The 12630-nt window shown below is 39.9% G+C and overlaps 1 protein-coding gene across 10 annotated transcripts in view; it reads left to right on the top strand.

Moving 5' to 3' along the window:
- TCF12 (transcription factor 12) overlaps positions 1–8237 on the top strand; it is a 366824-nt gene extending 358587 nt beyond the window's left edge. For all 10 annotated transcript variants that reach the window (XM_037053967.1, XM_037053964.1, XM_037053968.1 and 7 more), the window contains 2 exons: positions 2479–2632; positions 5887–8237. In XM_037053967.1, coding sequence (XP_036909862.1) covers positions 2479–2621 — 143 coding nt within the window. In that variant the 3' untranslated portion in view covers positions 2622–2632; positions 5887–8237. The remainder of the gene's footprint in view (positions 1–2478; positions 2633–5886) is intronic.
- The last annotated feature ends 4393 nt before the right edge of the window (positions 8238–12630 follow it).

Consider the following 12630-nt stretch of genomic DNA (forward strand, 5'->3'; position numbering starts at 1 on the left):
TACTCACATGTGTCTGACACCCTTTGTCTCACTCAGAAGGCAACAAGACACCATTGTGAGTGGCCCAAGTATATTCATCCTCCTCCTCTGCGGCCCAAGATATTTTCTATGCTGATTCTTTTCATTTATTATCAGATTATTGCTTCTGTCTGCACTGAAAGTCTTACTATCTTGACAACAGTGGTAACATACCTACTCTCAGATCAAAGCCATAAAAATGAAAAATACCTTTGTGTTTTAAAAAAGTTATAAACTTCACAATCGCTGGGTAGATTTTATTCATTCATTTATAAGATTTGGCTTTGTAGTGGGTCCACTCATGTACCTAGAATAGAAATGCAGTGTCTGAGAGAGGAGCTAACATCTAGGCTCTGGTCAGTGTTATGGGCACTGACTTTTTCACACAATTCTGGAAAGCTTTATATAAACAGCTAATGACTGATTTGAGTGTGAACAAAACTTAAATATACGGAACTATATATTCATTAGGGACTGCCTCAGTATTCATAAAATCCTACCTTCCTCCAGGCCTCAGGCTCTGGGCTTCTCACAATTGAATGTAAAAGCCTTAGGACCCATGTAAGATTGCTTCTTGAAGGGCACTCTGGTCATCTTCTGTTAAACAGGGTTTATAACTATTCAGCCCAGTGTAACCTGTGCCTTGTCTATGCCAGTACCTTCAGAGTTTGATATAGTTACTGTCTTTCTGTGGATTTTTATCTCCAGGAGTTTTTATTTATCTTAATAGCCTTTGTGGACCCAGCAGTTTCCACAAAGATATACATTTTGTGTACATGTATACCTCGGACATCCTCCGGACTCTCTGAGATCCCCTCTGGTTTTGGATGGTGCTCTGAGACTCTTGTCTGGCTCTCTGCAACCGGTCATCCCTGGACAAGTGGTTGTACCAGGAGGGCAAGCAGACCCGTGCCTGCAGTGCACCTGGAGAAGAGCAGGAAGAGTGATTTTCCCTCCAAGCTTCAGATATTGCCAGAGCACTTTATGTGCTTTGGTGCCCCACATATTAAATCCTATCTGGTCCCTGCCATTGCTAAGTTAGGCCTTTACATTATCATTACTACAATTTTGCTAAACCTCAGCAGATTTCCTATATTACCTTTAAGTTTGTACTCTCAACTTTTACTAAAGGTTGGATTATTGGTCAAATGCTTCTTCATCAGCCCTGACCAGTGTGCCTCAAGTTGGTTGGGCATTGTTCTTCAGTGAGAAGGGTCACCAGTTTGATTCCCTGTCAAAGCACACGCCTAGAATGTGGGTTCAGGTTTGGTCCCTGGGCAGAGCACATACAAGAGGCAACCAATCGATGTTTCTGTCCCCCTCTTTCTTTTTCCCTTACCCTCGCTCTAAAAATAAATAAATAGATAGATAGATAGATAGATAGATAGATAGATAAATATTTTAAATGCTTCTTCATTGAACTCTTTCACAAGTCAGTTTATCAGCTCACTTCTCTTCCAGTGATAATTTAGAATCGTTAGAAATACTACAATTTTAGTTTCCTAGTCTCTTAGTGAGCTTGCAGATGAATAAACTGGGACAGTGGTCCCCAAATCTGGTTGGTCCCAGAGTCACCTGAGGCTTTTCCTTTTCCTAAACAAATCTCCAGACCCTACCCCCAGTGGATTTTAATTTAGCTACAACAAGATGGTCGTATGTGATAGTCTTAGCATGTTCATTGATAATAGTTTAGTCCTTACTAAAATCCCAATGAAATTTTAGAATAAGAATGGAATAACCCACAAGGACGTACAGGAGAGAAAACAATAGCAAATGAGATAGCAAAAATACATGTAAGAAGGAAAGAAAGGAGAATGGCAGTAACTGACTTATTTAGACAGAAGAAATGAAGTGGATCAGGGAAGAAAACCAGCAAGAAGCAGAACAGTTTGCTACACGAAGACGCTAGCCCGGAGAGAGTCTGTATACGGGAGGGACTGATTGTTGGAGCAGGCGTCAGAACTAAAAACAGAGAGATTGCCTGAAGGTCTTCTATGGTAAAGTCAGATCCTTGAGTCTCCTCTGCACTTTGTATTGCCTCTGCTCTTTTCCCCTTCCACCATAAAAGAGAGGAGGAGTGTTTTCTGGGGGGAAAAGATGAAATCAGAAAGGCTGTAAATCAGGAACACCAAGAAAAGGAGAGCATATGAGGCATGAAGATGAACAGTGAAATCTTCAACCCTGTGTCCATCCGGTTTTTGCTTCCCTAATGCTGCCAGCAAAATATATTAACCCCATTTTCAAGAAAATTGGGGAATTCTTTTCTAGAGAAACTAAATATAATATCTGCTCTAGAGACTGCAGATTTAGGAATTTCTTAAGTAATAATGTCTCACTTTTGTATTACCATAGAGTAAAACCCACAGAAAGAAAAATAACAGCAGTTTGCCCAGTTTAAGACGTAAGAGTCCCTGATTCATAGCTTATGACTATAATGTTAAATTTATTTTTCCGTTGCAGAGAGAAATCTTAACCCCAAAGCAGCCTGCCTTAAGAGAAGGGAAGAAGAAAAAGTTTCTGCCGTATCGGCAGAGCCGCCAACCACACTACCAGGAACCCATCCTGGGCTTAGTGAAACTACCAACCCTATGGGTCATATGTAAACATCAGCCAGGTAAGTAGGGTGTGAAAATAAAGTACAAGGAAATCACCTGAATTTATCTTAAAATTAGAATCTTTGAACAGAATTCTCCAGTGGCATTGGTTGTAAAGGTCACATGTAATTTGGAATCCAACAGTTTACTTTTCTGTTGTATAATCATTCTTAGAGAGTTAATGTCATCTTATACCCAATTTATTCTCTTCTAAGTCTGAAAGTATCCTATGATTTATAAAGAATTTTTGGGTTCTGTTCTGAATCATCATAAATGTCATTCTGATCCAAAACGAAAATAGCACAATGACTCTTCCATCAAAAAATTCTTTTGCTACCACATTTCTCTACCAGAAGTACTAGACTGTATTGTCAACCAGTTTTTTGTTAACCATCCACTTCTTTGCCATGAAATCTTTATATACAAAATAGCTACTGCTTGTTTCCATTGAATCAATAATGCAAGTTTGTAATATGCAGCTTTCTTCCATGTAAGAATATCAGTTACACCTTGAATCTACTAATGAATGCAGATGTGCTATATATGATAGAACCAGTGCCCTTCTCTGGAATTTTACTTGTTGAAAGACTCTTCCTTTTCTCTTCCTCTTTATGCACTAAACACAATTTACTTGTGTTTTTTTTAAACTGAGTAACAAAAGTAATATGAGTTGGTTGCCAGAGTAATTAATATGCGTCACCTTTTTCTTAACTATATGCATTCACATCTGTAACCTAAGTTGTATAGTTAATATTTAGGTAGCAGAAATTAATACAGGCTATAATTAAATATTTGGGGCAATAACATTTTAGCTAGCATCAGCAGTGTGTACTTCTTTTCCCTGTTTCATTAGCAGATAAAAAGCACTAAATAAAGATGAATGGATGGGAGGTGTGGAGCAGGAAAACTATTTCAAGTACAATTTCATTTGATCAGTTTTGTGGAGCTGAAAGGCTGGAATTTGATGGACTATTTTGTAAACTAAAAACATCAATCAATACCTCACCCTTTTCTGAAAAATTTGGTTCCTACCATCTCTACGTATATCCTTCCTAGGCTCAAACTAGACCAAAACTGAAGATTTCATTTGGGGACAAAAGGAAGAATGTTGTTGTAATTATTTGTGTCAGTTATAACATCAGCAGCACACGGGATAAAGGCACCTCCCCCACAAAAAGAATACCCAGCTATCCAACTGATTATACATGTCAAAGAGACTTCAGGCAAGAGCTGGTTAACTTGGAGGTCCTCCAAAACCCAAGCCGTTGTTTCATATTCTGTGGAAAATATAGAATACCATGAAAAAAACAAATATTTTGTTCAAAAATAAACAACTTTGAAGTTTTAAAATATGCCACTGGTTCTCAGTGCAAAAGCAACTTTTTAAATTGGCAGATCATTTTGAAGAAGCGTGATGAGAGGTAACTTCTTATGCTCAGGTCCCAGGTAACCACCAGGCTATGAAAATAGCACTGTATAGTAGTCATCTGTCACATTTATCTCAGAGCCTTGGTCTTATTTTTCTTGCCTATTTGTTGTACCCATGTTCTCTTACTCTCTCCGTCGTCTCTCTCTAGCTCTTTCTCTTTAACTCTCTCTTCCTACCTCACATCTGTCTTCCTCCCTTCTGTTTACTTTCTGCTCTTTTTACTGCTATATTTCATATGACTTTTATATATCTACCCATATCTCTATAATGAAGAAATTTCCCCCCTTAGGTTAAATTAAAACTTGAGATTCTTACCTATCAAAAAGAGAATAAGGGCCCTGGCTGGTGTAGCTCAGTGGATTGAGCGCAGGCCTGCGAACCACACGATCACCACACGATCGCGGTTCGATTCCCAGTCAGGGCACGTGCATGGGTTGCAGGCCAGTTCTCAGCAGGGGACTCATGAGAGGCAACCATACATTGATATTTCTCTCTTTCCCTTCATCTCTAAAGATAAATAAATAAAATATTTTTAAAAAAGAGAATAAGAATCTTTAAAAAAAACAAAATGCTTCAGGGATATAAGAAATGTAGTAAATGTACTTTTTGTTCCATTACATTTTATAGCCTAGTGTTTATTATCTTAAAATATGTCTTAAAGGTTGCTAATTTCATAAGGGTAGTTTCCTGGTTTCACCTGATAATCTTCAATTCTTTATAGAACTGGTTGGCAGATTAGAACCAGCAAGTGCTAGACATCAGGAAAACACCTGCTAGAATCAAATTAACTGATAAATTATCACAGAATGAATGACTATAAAAGCATAAGAGTTTTCCACCATCTAATGTGAGGCCAGGTAGCTTTGAATATCCCAGCTATCCATTCCTAAAAGCTTCACTCTGTTACAAAACAATACTGTGGTTATTGTTTCAAAAGGAAGTGAAAAGTATGAGTCTTCCTAAAACTATTTCTCACAAATGGCTAAAATGGAAAATTTTAGAGATACTACTATATATATTATATTAAGAATATAGCCCTGACTGATGTGGCTCAGTGGGTTGAATGCTGGACTGTGAACTGGAAGGTCAGTGGTTAAGTTCCTTATCAAGACACATGCTTGGGTTTAGGGCCAGGTCCCTAGTTGGGGGCATGTAAGAGGCAACTGATTGATGGTTCTCTCACACAACAATATTTCTTTCCCTCCCTTTCCCCCTCCTTTCCCCTCTCTCTGAAAATAAATAAATAAAATCTTTTTAAAAAAGAACATAAATATGTATAACATTTGTACTATAATAGAGTAAAATTTTCTTAAAATTTTACTGAGTATTTATTGAAGACTACTGTGCACCAGGAACTGGGATCAATGTGAAAATCAATACAAAATGGTCCCTGCCTCGAAAAATATTCAATTTAGAGAAGATAGGTGTAAACTATCAACATAGTATGATGGACTGAATGTAGCAATAAATGTATGCTTTAACAGTGTGTCTCCACTGGAGAAATGGATGTGTAGAACCTTAAAGCTCAGGTGTTGCCAGCTTGAATGTTGCCAAAATGAAGGTTTGCATAATTGTCACAGCTGTTGTATAATACTATATTTTGCGATGCTGTAATCACGTGATCTCCTTTAAAAAATCTTACCACGTACATCAAGTAAAACCATTTCAATTATACCTTGAAAGAAAGAAGCTCATTTATAAGTCATTTAGCAAACTGCTAATTTAGTGTAAAACCTAGGTATGAGGAATATCAACTGTTGTTGTTACTGTTTTTCTGGGGAGGTGTTTTTTTAACAATGATGTCCTAATTGATTCTCTTCTCTCCCTTGGCTCTCCCCACCACAGTTCGGGAGTTACCAGTAGGCTAGATAGAAGGTGAACTCTCCTCATAAGGACTTGGACAACTTGGATTATCTGAAGATAAACCTGATAGGAGGGAGAAGAAGAAAACAAAACACTTGAAACAAGAAACTCAAATATAATTCTACGATCAAAGCAACTGGTCAGTCAACACTTCCATCAGAAGTGAAGATAGGAAGCTCATCAGATAGAACGTCAGCCCGTGAGACGTTTGCAACATCATTTTGTTGCAAGCAGTGTCGCTTCTGCACAATCAGAGACTGTCTCGATTCTCTCCACTCACCGTGGAAGTTGCCTTGTGCCTAAACTGAATTGACAAATGCATTGTAACTACAAATTTTATTTATTGTTATGGAACTGTAAGGTCTACATATAAAGGGAAAAAGTTAATGTGGAAAGCTGATCTACACTCAGCTGATGCCAGCATGTGTTGAAGCTGTTCACGTGCAGAGAACAAAGCAGTGACAACCATTGGCCCTTAGCATTCCCGGCATACCTATTAGTGTCTTAACAAGGAAGGGAAAAGTCTTTTGTTGCCCTCTCCTGTCCTTTTGCCATATGAATAGTGTTTTCCATAAAATAGGAAAATATTACTTCGTATATATAGCATTTCTCTCACTCATTTTTTCATTCATTTTTATTTTCTCTTTGTGGGTGTTATATTTGGTCTCTGAAACAATAGTTTATGGACACAGTCCAGAATTCTCTATGTAGCCCAATGTGCTTTGCATATTTACCTTACAAAGATAAGCAGAGACCATCTGTGACCATAGCTTAGCTAAGATTTTGAAAGGGAAAATTTTGTCCCCTATATTTTCCCCAAACTAAATATTGCTTTATTTCTAATAATAACCAAGACTTTTCAAGCTTCTAGTTTTCATAGTAAAGCTTGTAATAGCAAGAAGTATAAATTACAAGGGAAGAATCTACTATTTAGAAATTGCATTGTTTTCCAAGCAGTAAGTACTACATAATAGTACTTGTAAAGTGTTGGCTATAAGTAAGCACAAAATGGATTTAAAATGTAAAGAAGCTTTTTCAGGCTGTGATTTTGGTGACAAAACTCAGTAGTCACCAAAGCAGGTCTTGTGATCAGTGAACACACCATTCTGAGGCAAATTACTTAATGGGATACAAGAGCAGTGGTCACCTGTGTTTCCTTATCCTAGTCTTTCTTTCTCTGTCATTTGGATGGCTGGCCAATGGGCAGGAATTCAGTGGGTGATTTAATCAGCGGCAAACCATCTGCCCCTGTCCTGGCAAGATGAGCCAGACTAGCATTAAACCAGTACTTGTCAGTCTGTCTTGAAACTGCATTAAAACACCTCTCTATCTCTTATCCTTAAAAGTTGATTTTTAAGACATAGTAATCACTTTGAACTTCCATGAAATCTGTCTTCCACCACAACCACCCTGGGAGAGAAAAACATGCTAAATGAGGTTGTCTTGGTTTAATAATTCCTTATAGCCAATATCACCAGTGGCAATCAGCACACAGAGGAAAGGACCCAAATCACTATGGAACGTAATATTTCTGTTAATTTGAAAGAACAAAAACAAAACAGAACTTCAGATCCTCCAGTCAGGATGATTCCTAACAAATCAGTCTTTTGTGAACTTAGTGGACTTTTTGGTTACTTTAATTTGCATATATTCTCCAATTACATCAGACTCTATCTGTGGCCTTGTTCTTCATTTCAGTGTTAATCAGCTAAACAGAAATTGTTGCTTATGATGTGTGAGTGAACATATGCCACTGCCTGGCATTTTTTCTTCAGAGCTTGTTGTCTTTTTCGCTATATTAGACTTTGCAGTACGCCCAGAAGCTTTCCTTCATAAAATAGAAAGAAAAAAACATTTGGCTTATTTTTCACTGTAGCTAGTCTTTTATACAATAATCTTGTAAGAAAATTTCTTGAATTCTAAATATTACTCTTTCTAGATTTTTGAAATCGAAAAGTTTTCAGTAAAAAGTTTCTTACTTTATTTTATTATATTAGGTAGTAAAAATGTAGGGTTATTTACCATAACCTGTTCATTAATATCAGAAATTTACAATAGCATTTTAAGACCATAGTAGGATTCTAGCATACCGTGTAGTACCTATGGAGTATTGTAAGAGCTAATTGTCCGAGATGAATTGCTTCTCATCTTGTTCTCCAGTTTCCATTGTTGGTTTATTGCAGATTTGTATCCTGTGTCAAATTCAAGGTATTACTGATAAATCTTTTCAACCAGCAGCAAGAAGTTCAAATTTTTTTCTGTCACTGTAACAGAAAACACAATATGTATATAACATTTATGTAGCAATAAATGTGCCATCTTTTTTTAACATAGTACACTAGTGAGTTTTTTACATCTGCTCTCCAAGAATAATGCATTTTGTTTTCTCCATCTCATTCCTCTCGTGTCCATACTGCTTTCCTTTTTTTCCCCAGCTTTATTGAAATACAGTTGACATACAACATTGTGAAGTTTAAGGCATACACCATAATAATTTGATATGTGTATACAGGGTCCGGCAGAAGTAAGTCCTGCTTGAGTGTGGTCCATAGGTTAATCATATGGGTGTAATAATTTATAATTTTAATTTGAACATTTCATGTAAAATGTTATATGGTGTGATTGAGCATGATGTTATTATGTTAGAGAATTACATGCTTATGACTTTGTAATAAAAGGTTTTGTAATAAAAAGGGGGCGTTATTTGTGCCGGACCCTGTATTTTGCAAACGGATTACCACAATAAGGTTAATTAACACAACTATCACCTCACATAGTTGCTTTTGTGTGTGTGGTGAGAGGTGCACACTGCTTTCCTTACCTGCATTATCTCTACCACTTTATCTGGGAAACCCGTCAGGATAGAATCAGTCTTTGAGAATTAAGTAGTATTCATGTCTGCAGCTTCTCTGGGTTGTGTGTTTCTCTTGCTCTCTCTACTGAGAGGGGTCTTTTACCCTTTTCTTGAAGGTTGACAAATATCAATTAGTGAATGATTATTCATTTGCAGATCTAGAAAAAAATAAGGAAAATAGAAAAAGACTCAAATGAAGTTTTTCAAATGAACACTTCTTCAAAGTACTTTTCATATATATTGTTTCCAGATAAAAAGTTATGCTTTCACCCTGGTTTTCGTACACACCACCATTACTACCAAAAATATGTGTAGTCATAACCCCTGAGGAGTTTGTGCCAAGCAGGGGCCTGGGGAAAACAGTGGACAGACTTTCTGTAGGGCCTGTGTGTAAGATACCCATGGTCCTTGTCACACCCTCTTAGGTTCCTGGCAAGATGCTTCTTGGTGAATTATGAAACCCACTGTCCCCATTGGAGGCCCAACAGATTATTTTACTAACTGTGGGATTTGGTGAAAACAGTTAAACGTGTTAGTTTGATTTCTTTTTGTACAAAATGATAACCTAAATAAAAAGTTCCATCTAAGAAGAAAACAACGTTAGAACTGAAATGAAATCGAGAAACCGTCTCATCACCTGCCTCAGTGATTTATAAAAACGGGCCCAGAGAGGTTGTGTGTGTCCAAGAACACAAAACTGGCAAGAGACCAAGATGCTTAAAACTTTTCCTACAAAATCTCTGTGTCCTTTTCTTCTTTCTCCTCACAGACTTTTAGGTCAGTTCTATTCATTGGATCTATTTTTCTCTGCTACACTTTTTCTTTTATATACATTTTTTTCTCTCATGGAAACTCATATTTTAAGTACACATCACATTGTGTGTGGGTGTGTATGTATGTGTTTTTAAAAGTTAAAGAGTACCAGCTTTGGTATCAAGCAGTCTTCAGTTCAAAACCAAGTTCAGCATCCAATTAACTTCATTTCCTTATCTTAAAAAAAGGAGATACGTACCAGTTATGTAAGTACTGAATGAATATACGGAAAGCTCTTACCATGGTTCCTGTCACATAAGTATCAATAAATGATAAATATTTTTAAAATAAATAGCTTCCCTTACAACCAGATCCCAGGATGATTCCTCTCCAGCCACCCCAAGATGTTGGCCCACTTTTAGGCGTGTACGTTCTTTGGGGGTAATCCAATGAACCATTCATTTTCAGCACCTTCCTATGGCTATGTTTTATGAGGACTAAAAAACTTCCCTTGTCAAGAGTGAGCAAGTAGGCTTAGCCTAGTCGAACCGTGTGGGTCGATAGCTATATCAGTTTGGGTCCTCAGGAAGCAGATACCAAGGTGGAGTTGAAGTGCAAGGGATGTACTGGATGTAATACCTTTGGGAAACAAAAGGGGAGAGGAATCAGGAGTAGTCGGGATTGTCCTTCAGACCATGATGCAGGTCTGGCATCTGAAAGGGGAGCACGAAGAAGGACTAGGTAGGAAGAGCCTCAGACTGCCTTGGAGTTCTGAGAAAGTCCTCGCTTATCCGATGGGATCTGAGAAGATTGCCTTTTGAGGAGTGTTGTGTTGGGCAGAAAGGGTAAGGAACTTAAATGCTGTGGTCAGTCAGTGGCTGTGAATCATTTGCAGGGAGAGACTGCAGGACACTGTAAGTTAGGGACTGCACCTGCAGGCCAACAACTAACTACACTCTCCAGACAGGTTATCCCTTAAAAGGCGATCTCAGAGGTGGGCCTCCGTGGCTTCCAGAACACCTCTTTTACTCCCTACAAAACTGGCAAAACCAAACCAAGGGGTCTTCTGCAATTGCTGGAACCATCGGTAAATAAAAGAGGTAAATCAGCAGGCTGATCGGTTTTTCAAAAATTGGAATTCTTTCTCCTTTGGCATACTTTAGTCGAAGGACACCTACACGTTACCAGGAGCGATGAATCACATTTCCTCCGCCTCCCCTGGGGGCTGGGCTGGGGGCTGGCGTAATTGGTCCAAGTCCCTGAGGTCGCTGTTGACTATCCTGGTGTTCAAGGACTTCATCGTAGTCCCAGGCAGTGGAACGTCTGCAGAGCCTTTGTGGTCACATGGGTGTGGAGGGCCACATGTTCTGGTGTTGGGGATTTTCCCTGTGAGTGTCCCCAGCCCCAGAAACTCTTTCCTCTACCCTGTCATGGGGCATGCTCACATGCTAGCATAAAGGAAAATATGCTATTTTCCTTTTCTTTCCTTGCCTAATCACTTATTCCAGAGAGCTGGAAAGGGCCTTTCTGTTCCCTTTGGCCTAGACCGACAGTCTCATCCCCAAACTGCCAGGGGGTAGTGCTGCATACTGCCAGGTTCTCCTTGCGCAGTGCTCTGCTGGACAGAGAACCTACTAAAGCCCCGCAGCTCTCTCAGCCATTTCATCCTTACAGGCTGTATGCACAACTCCCAAGTCCTCCCAGCCTTTCAAAGCCTGTGAAAACCTTTGCAACATGAAAAAATATTATGGTACCAAAAGAGAAACTGGGAAAATCAAATTCATTTCAAAACAGCCATAAAAATCATCTCAAAAGTTTTGTAGCAAAAAGAAATGACTACTTAATGTGGGATTTGGGGCTCATTTTAATGTATTTGATATAATGGAGGTTAGGACTTCCAAAGATCTTAAACCCATCCCAGGTTCCTTCAATTACACAGCCTTTTTCAGTTATCCTTTAACCCCCCTTGGTTTATCAATAGTCTCTGGCAAGAGATACAATCGTGTCTTCCCCTCTGGCGGCAAGGATCACAGGGGTATCTGAAGATCTCCTCTGCCTAGACCTGGGGAACCCCCGGATACAGCGTGGATTTGTTAGAAGCTCTGAACTTCTCCTGTGCCCATGGCCATGTCTTTCCTTCCTTGGTCCCTCGCAGCCTGTGAGATGTTTGGCTTTCTCCCATTTTCCTGACCTTCTGCAGTTCCCTTTCCTGCAAGCCTTGAGTCTTTTCCCCTGGTCAGTTGGTCCCTGTGGGGATGGGCTGCAGCCCGGTGCTGGAAGTAGGCGATGGCTGGGCCTCTGGTCAGTCAGCAGGAAGGACCACCTTGTCCTGAAATGCCCCCCAGGGGTTTGCTCTGAAGGTTTTTCTCCGTCCTGTGAGTGCTCCCGGGCATGCAATGTCCCCTTAATGCTTGGAGACATTGGATGATGTTCCAAAGCAGCACAGTAATGAAGCTCCAGCCCTGCCTTGCGGAGCCCACCTCACACTCCAGAGGCAGCGGCTGGAAGATCCCCTTCTCTGACACAGCCATCCCGTCGGGCAGGGCCACCACGCCCACTCATTCCAGGCCTCCCGCCGGCCACCCCACCTCATCCTCATTAAAGCCTGCGATGAAAGGAGCAGGGTTGTTTTTCACACTCAGCAGTGAGTTATTGATCAACGCTGATAGCGCAAGAAGCTTGATCTCACCTTGAACTGGCAGAGATTAATTAGCCTGATTCCCAAGCATAATCCCAATTAGGCGCAAGGAAGAAAGGAAAGAAAACACAAAGGAACTATTCTTCCCCAAGAACCACCAACCTTCTGTCCAGGGGTGGAGAGGGAGGAGCAGGAAACCAAGGAAGAAACAGGTAAACGTGTCCCAGCACCTGAGGGCTTCCTGCCCAGTCCGAACTCTGGGCAACGAGCCCATGAGCACAAAGGTGAGGAGGGGTGCCTTCCTGCCAGGATCACATATGATGATATACGTTTATTTTCTTGGCTTTGCTACCTGCCTAATGGTGCACAGGAAGGCACCATTAAGCAGGAGGTAAAGTACCAGCTCTGGGCTTGCTCAGCTTCAGGGGTTAGGGTGCCAGCAGTGGAGAACTCAGCTCCATCAGGCTGGGTGAGAAAGGTT

This window comes from Sturnira hondurensis, unplaced genomic scaffold, assembly GCF_014824575.4.
Source record: "Sturnira hondurensis isolate 20B ecotype Veracruz unplaced genomic scaffold, ASM1482457v3 Scaffold0008196, whole genome shotgun sequence".
NCBI classification, from domain to species: domain Eukaryota; kingdom Metazoa; phylum Chordata; class Mammalia; order Chiroptera; family Phyllostomidae; genus Sturnira; species Sturnira hondurensis.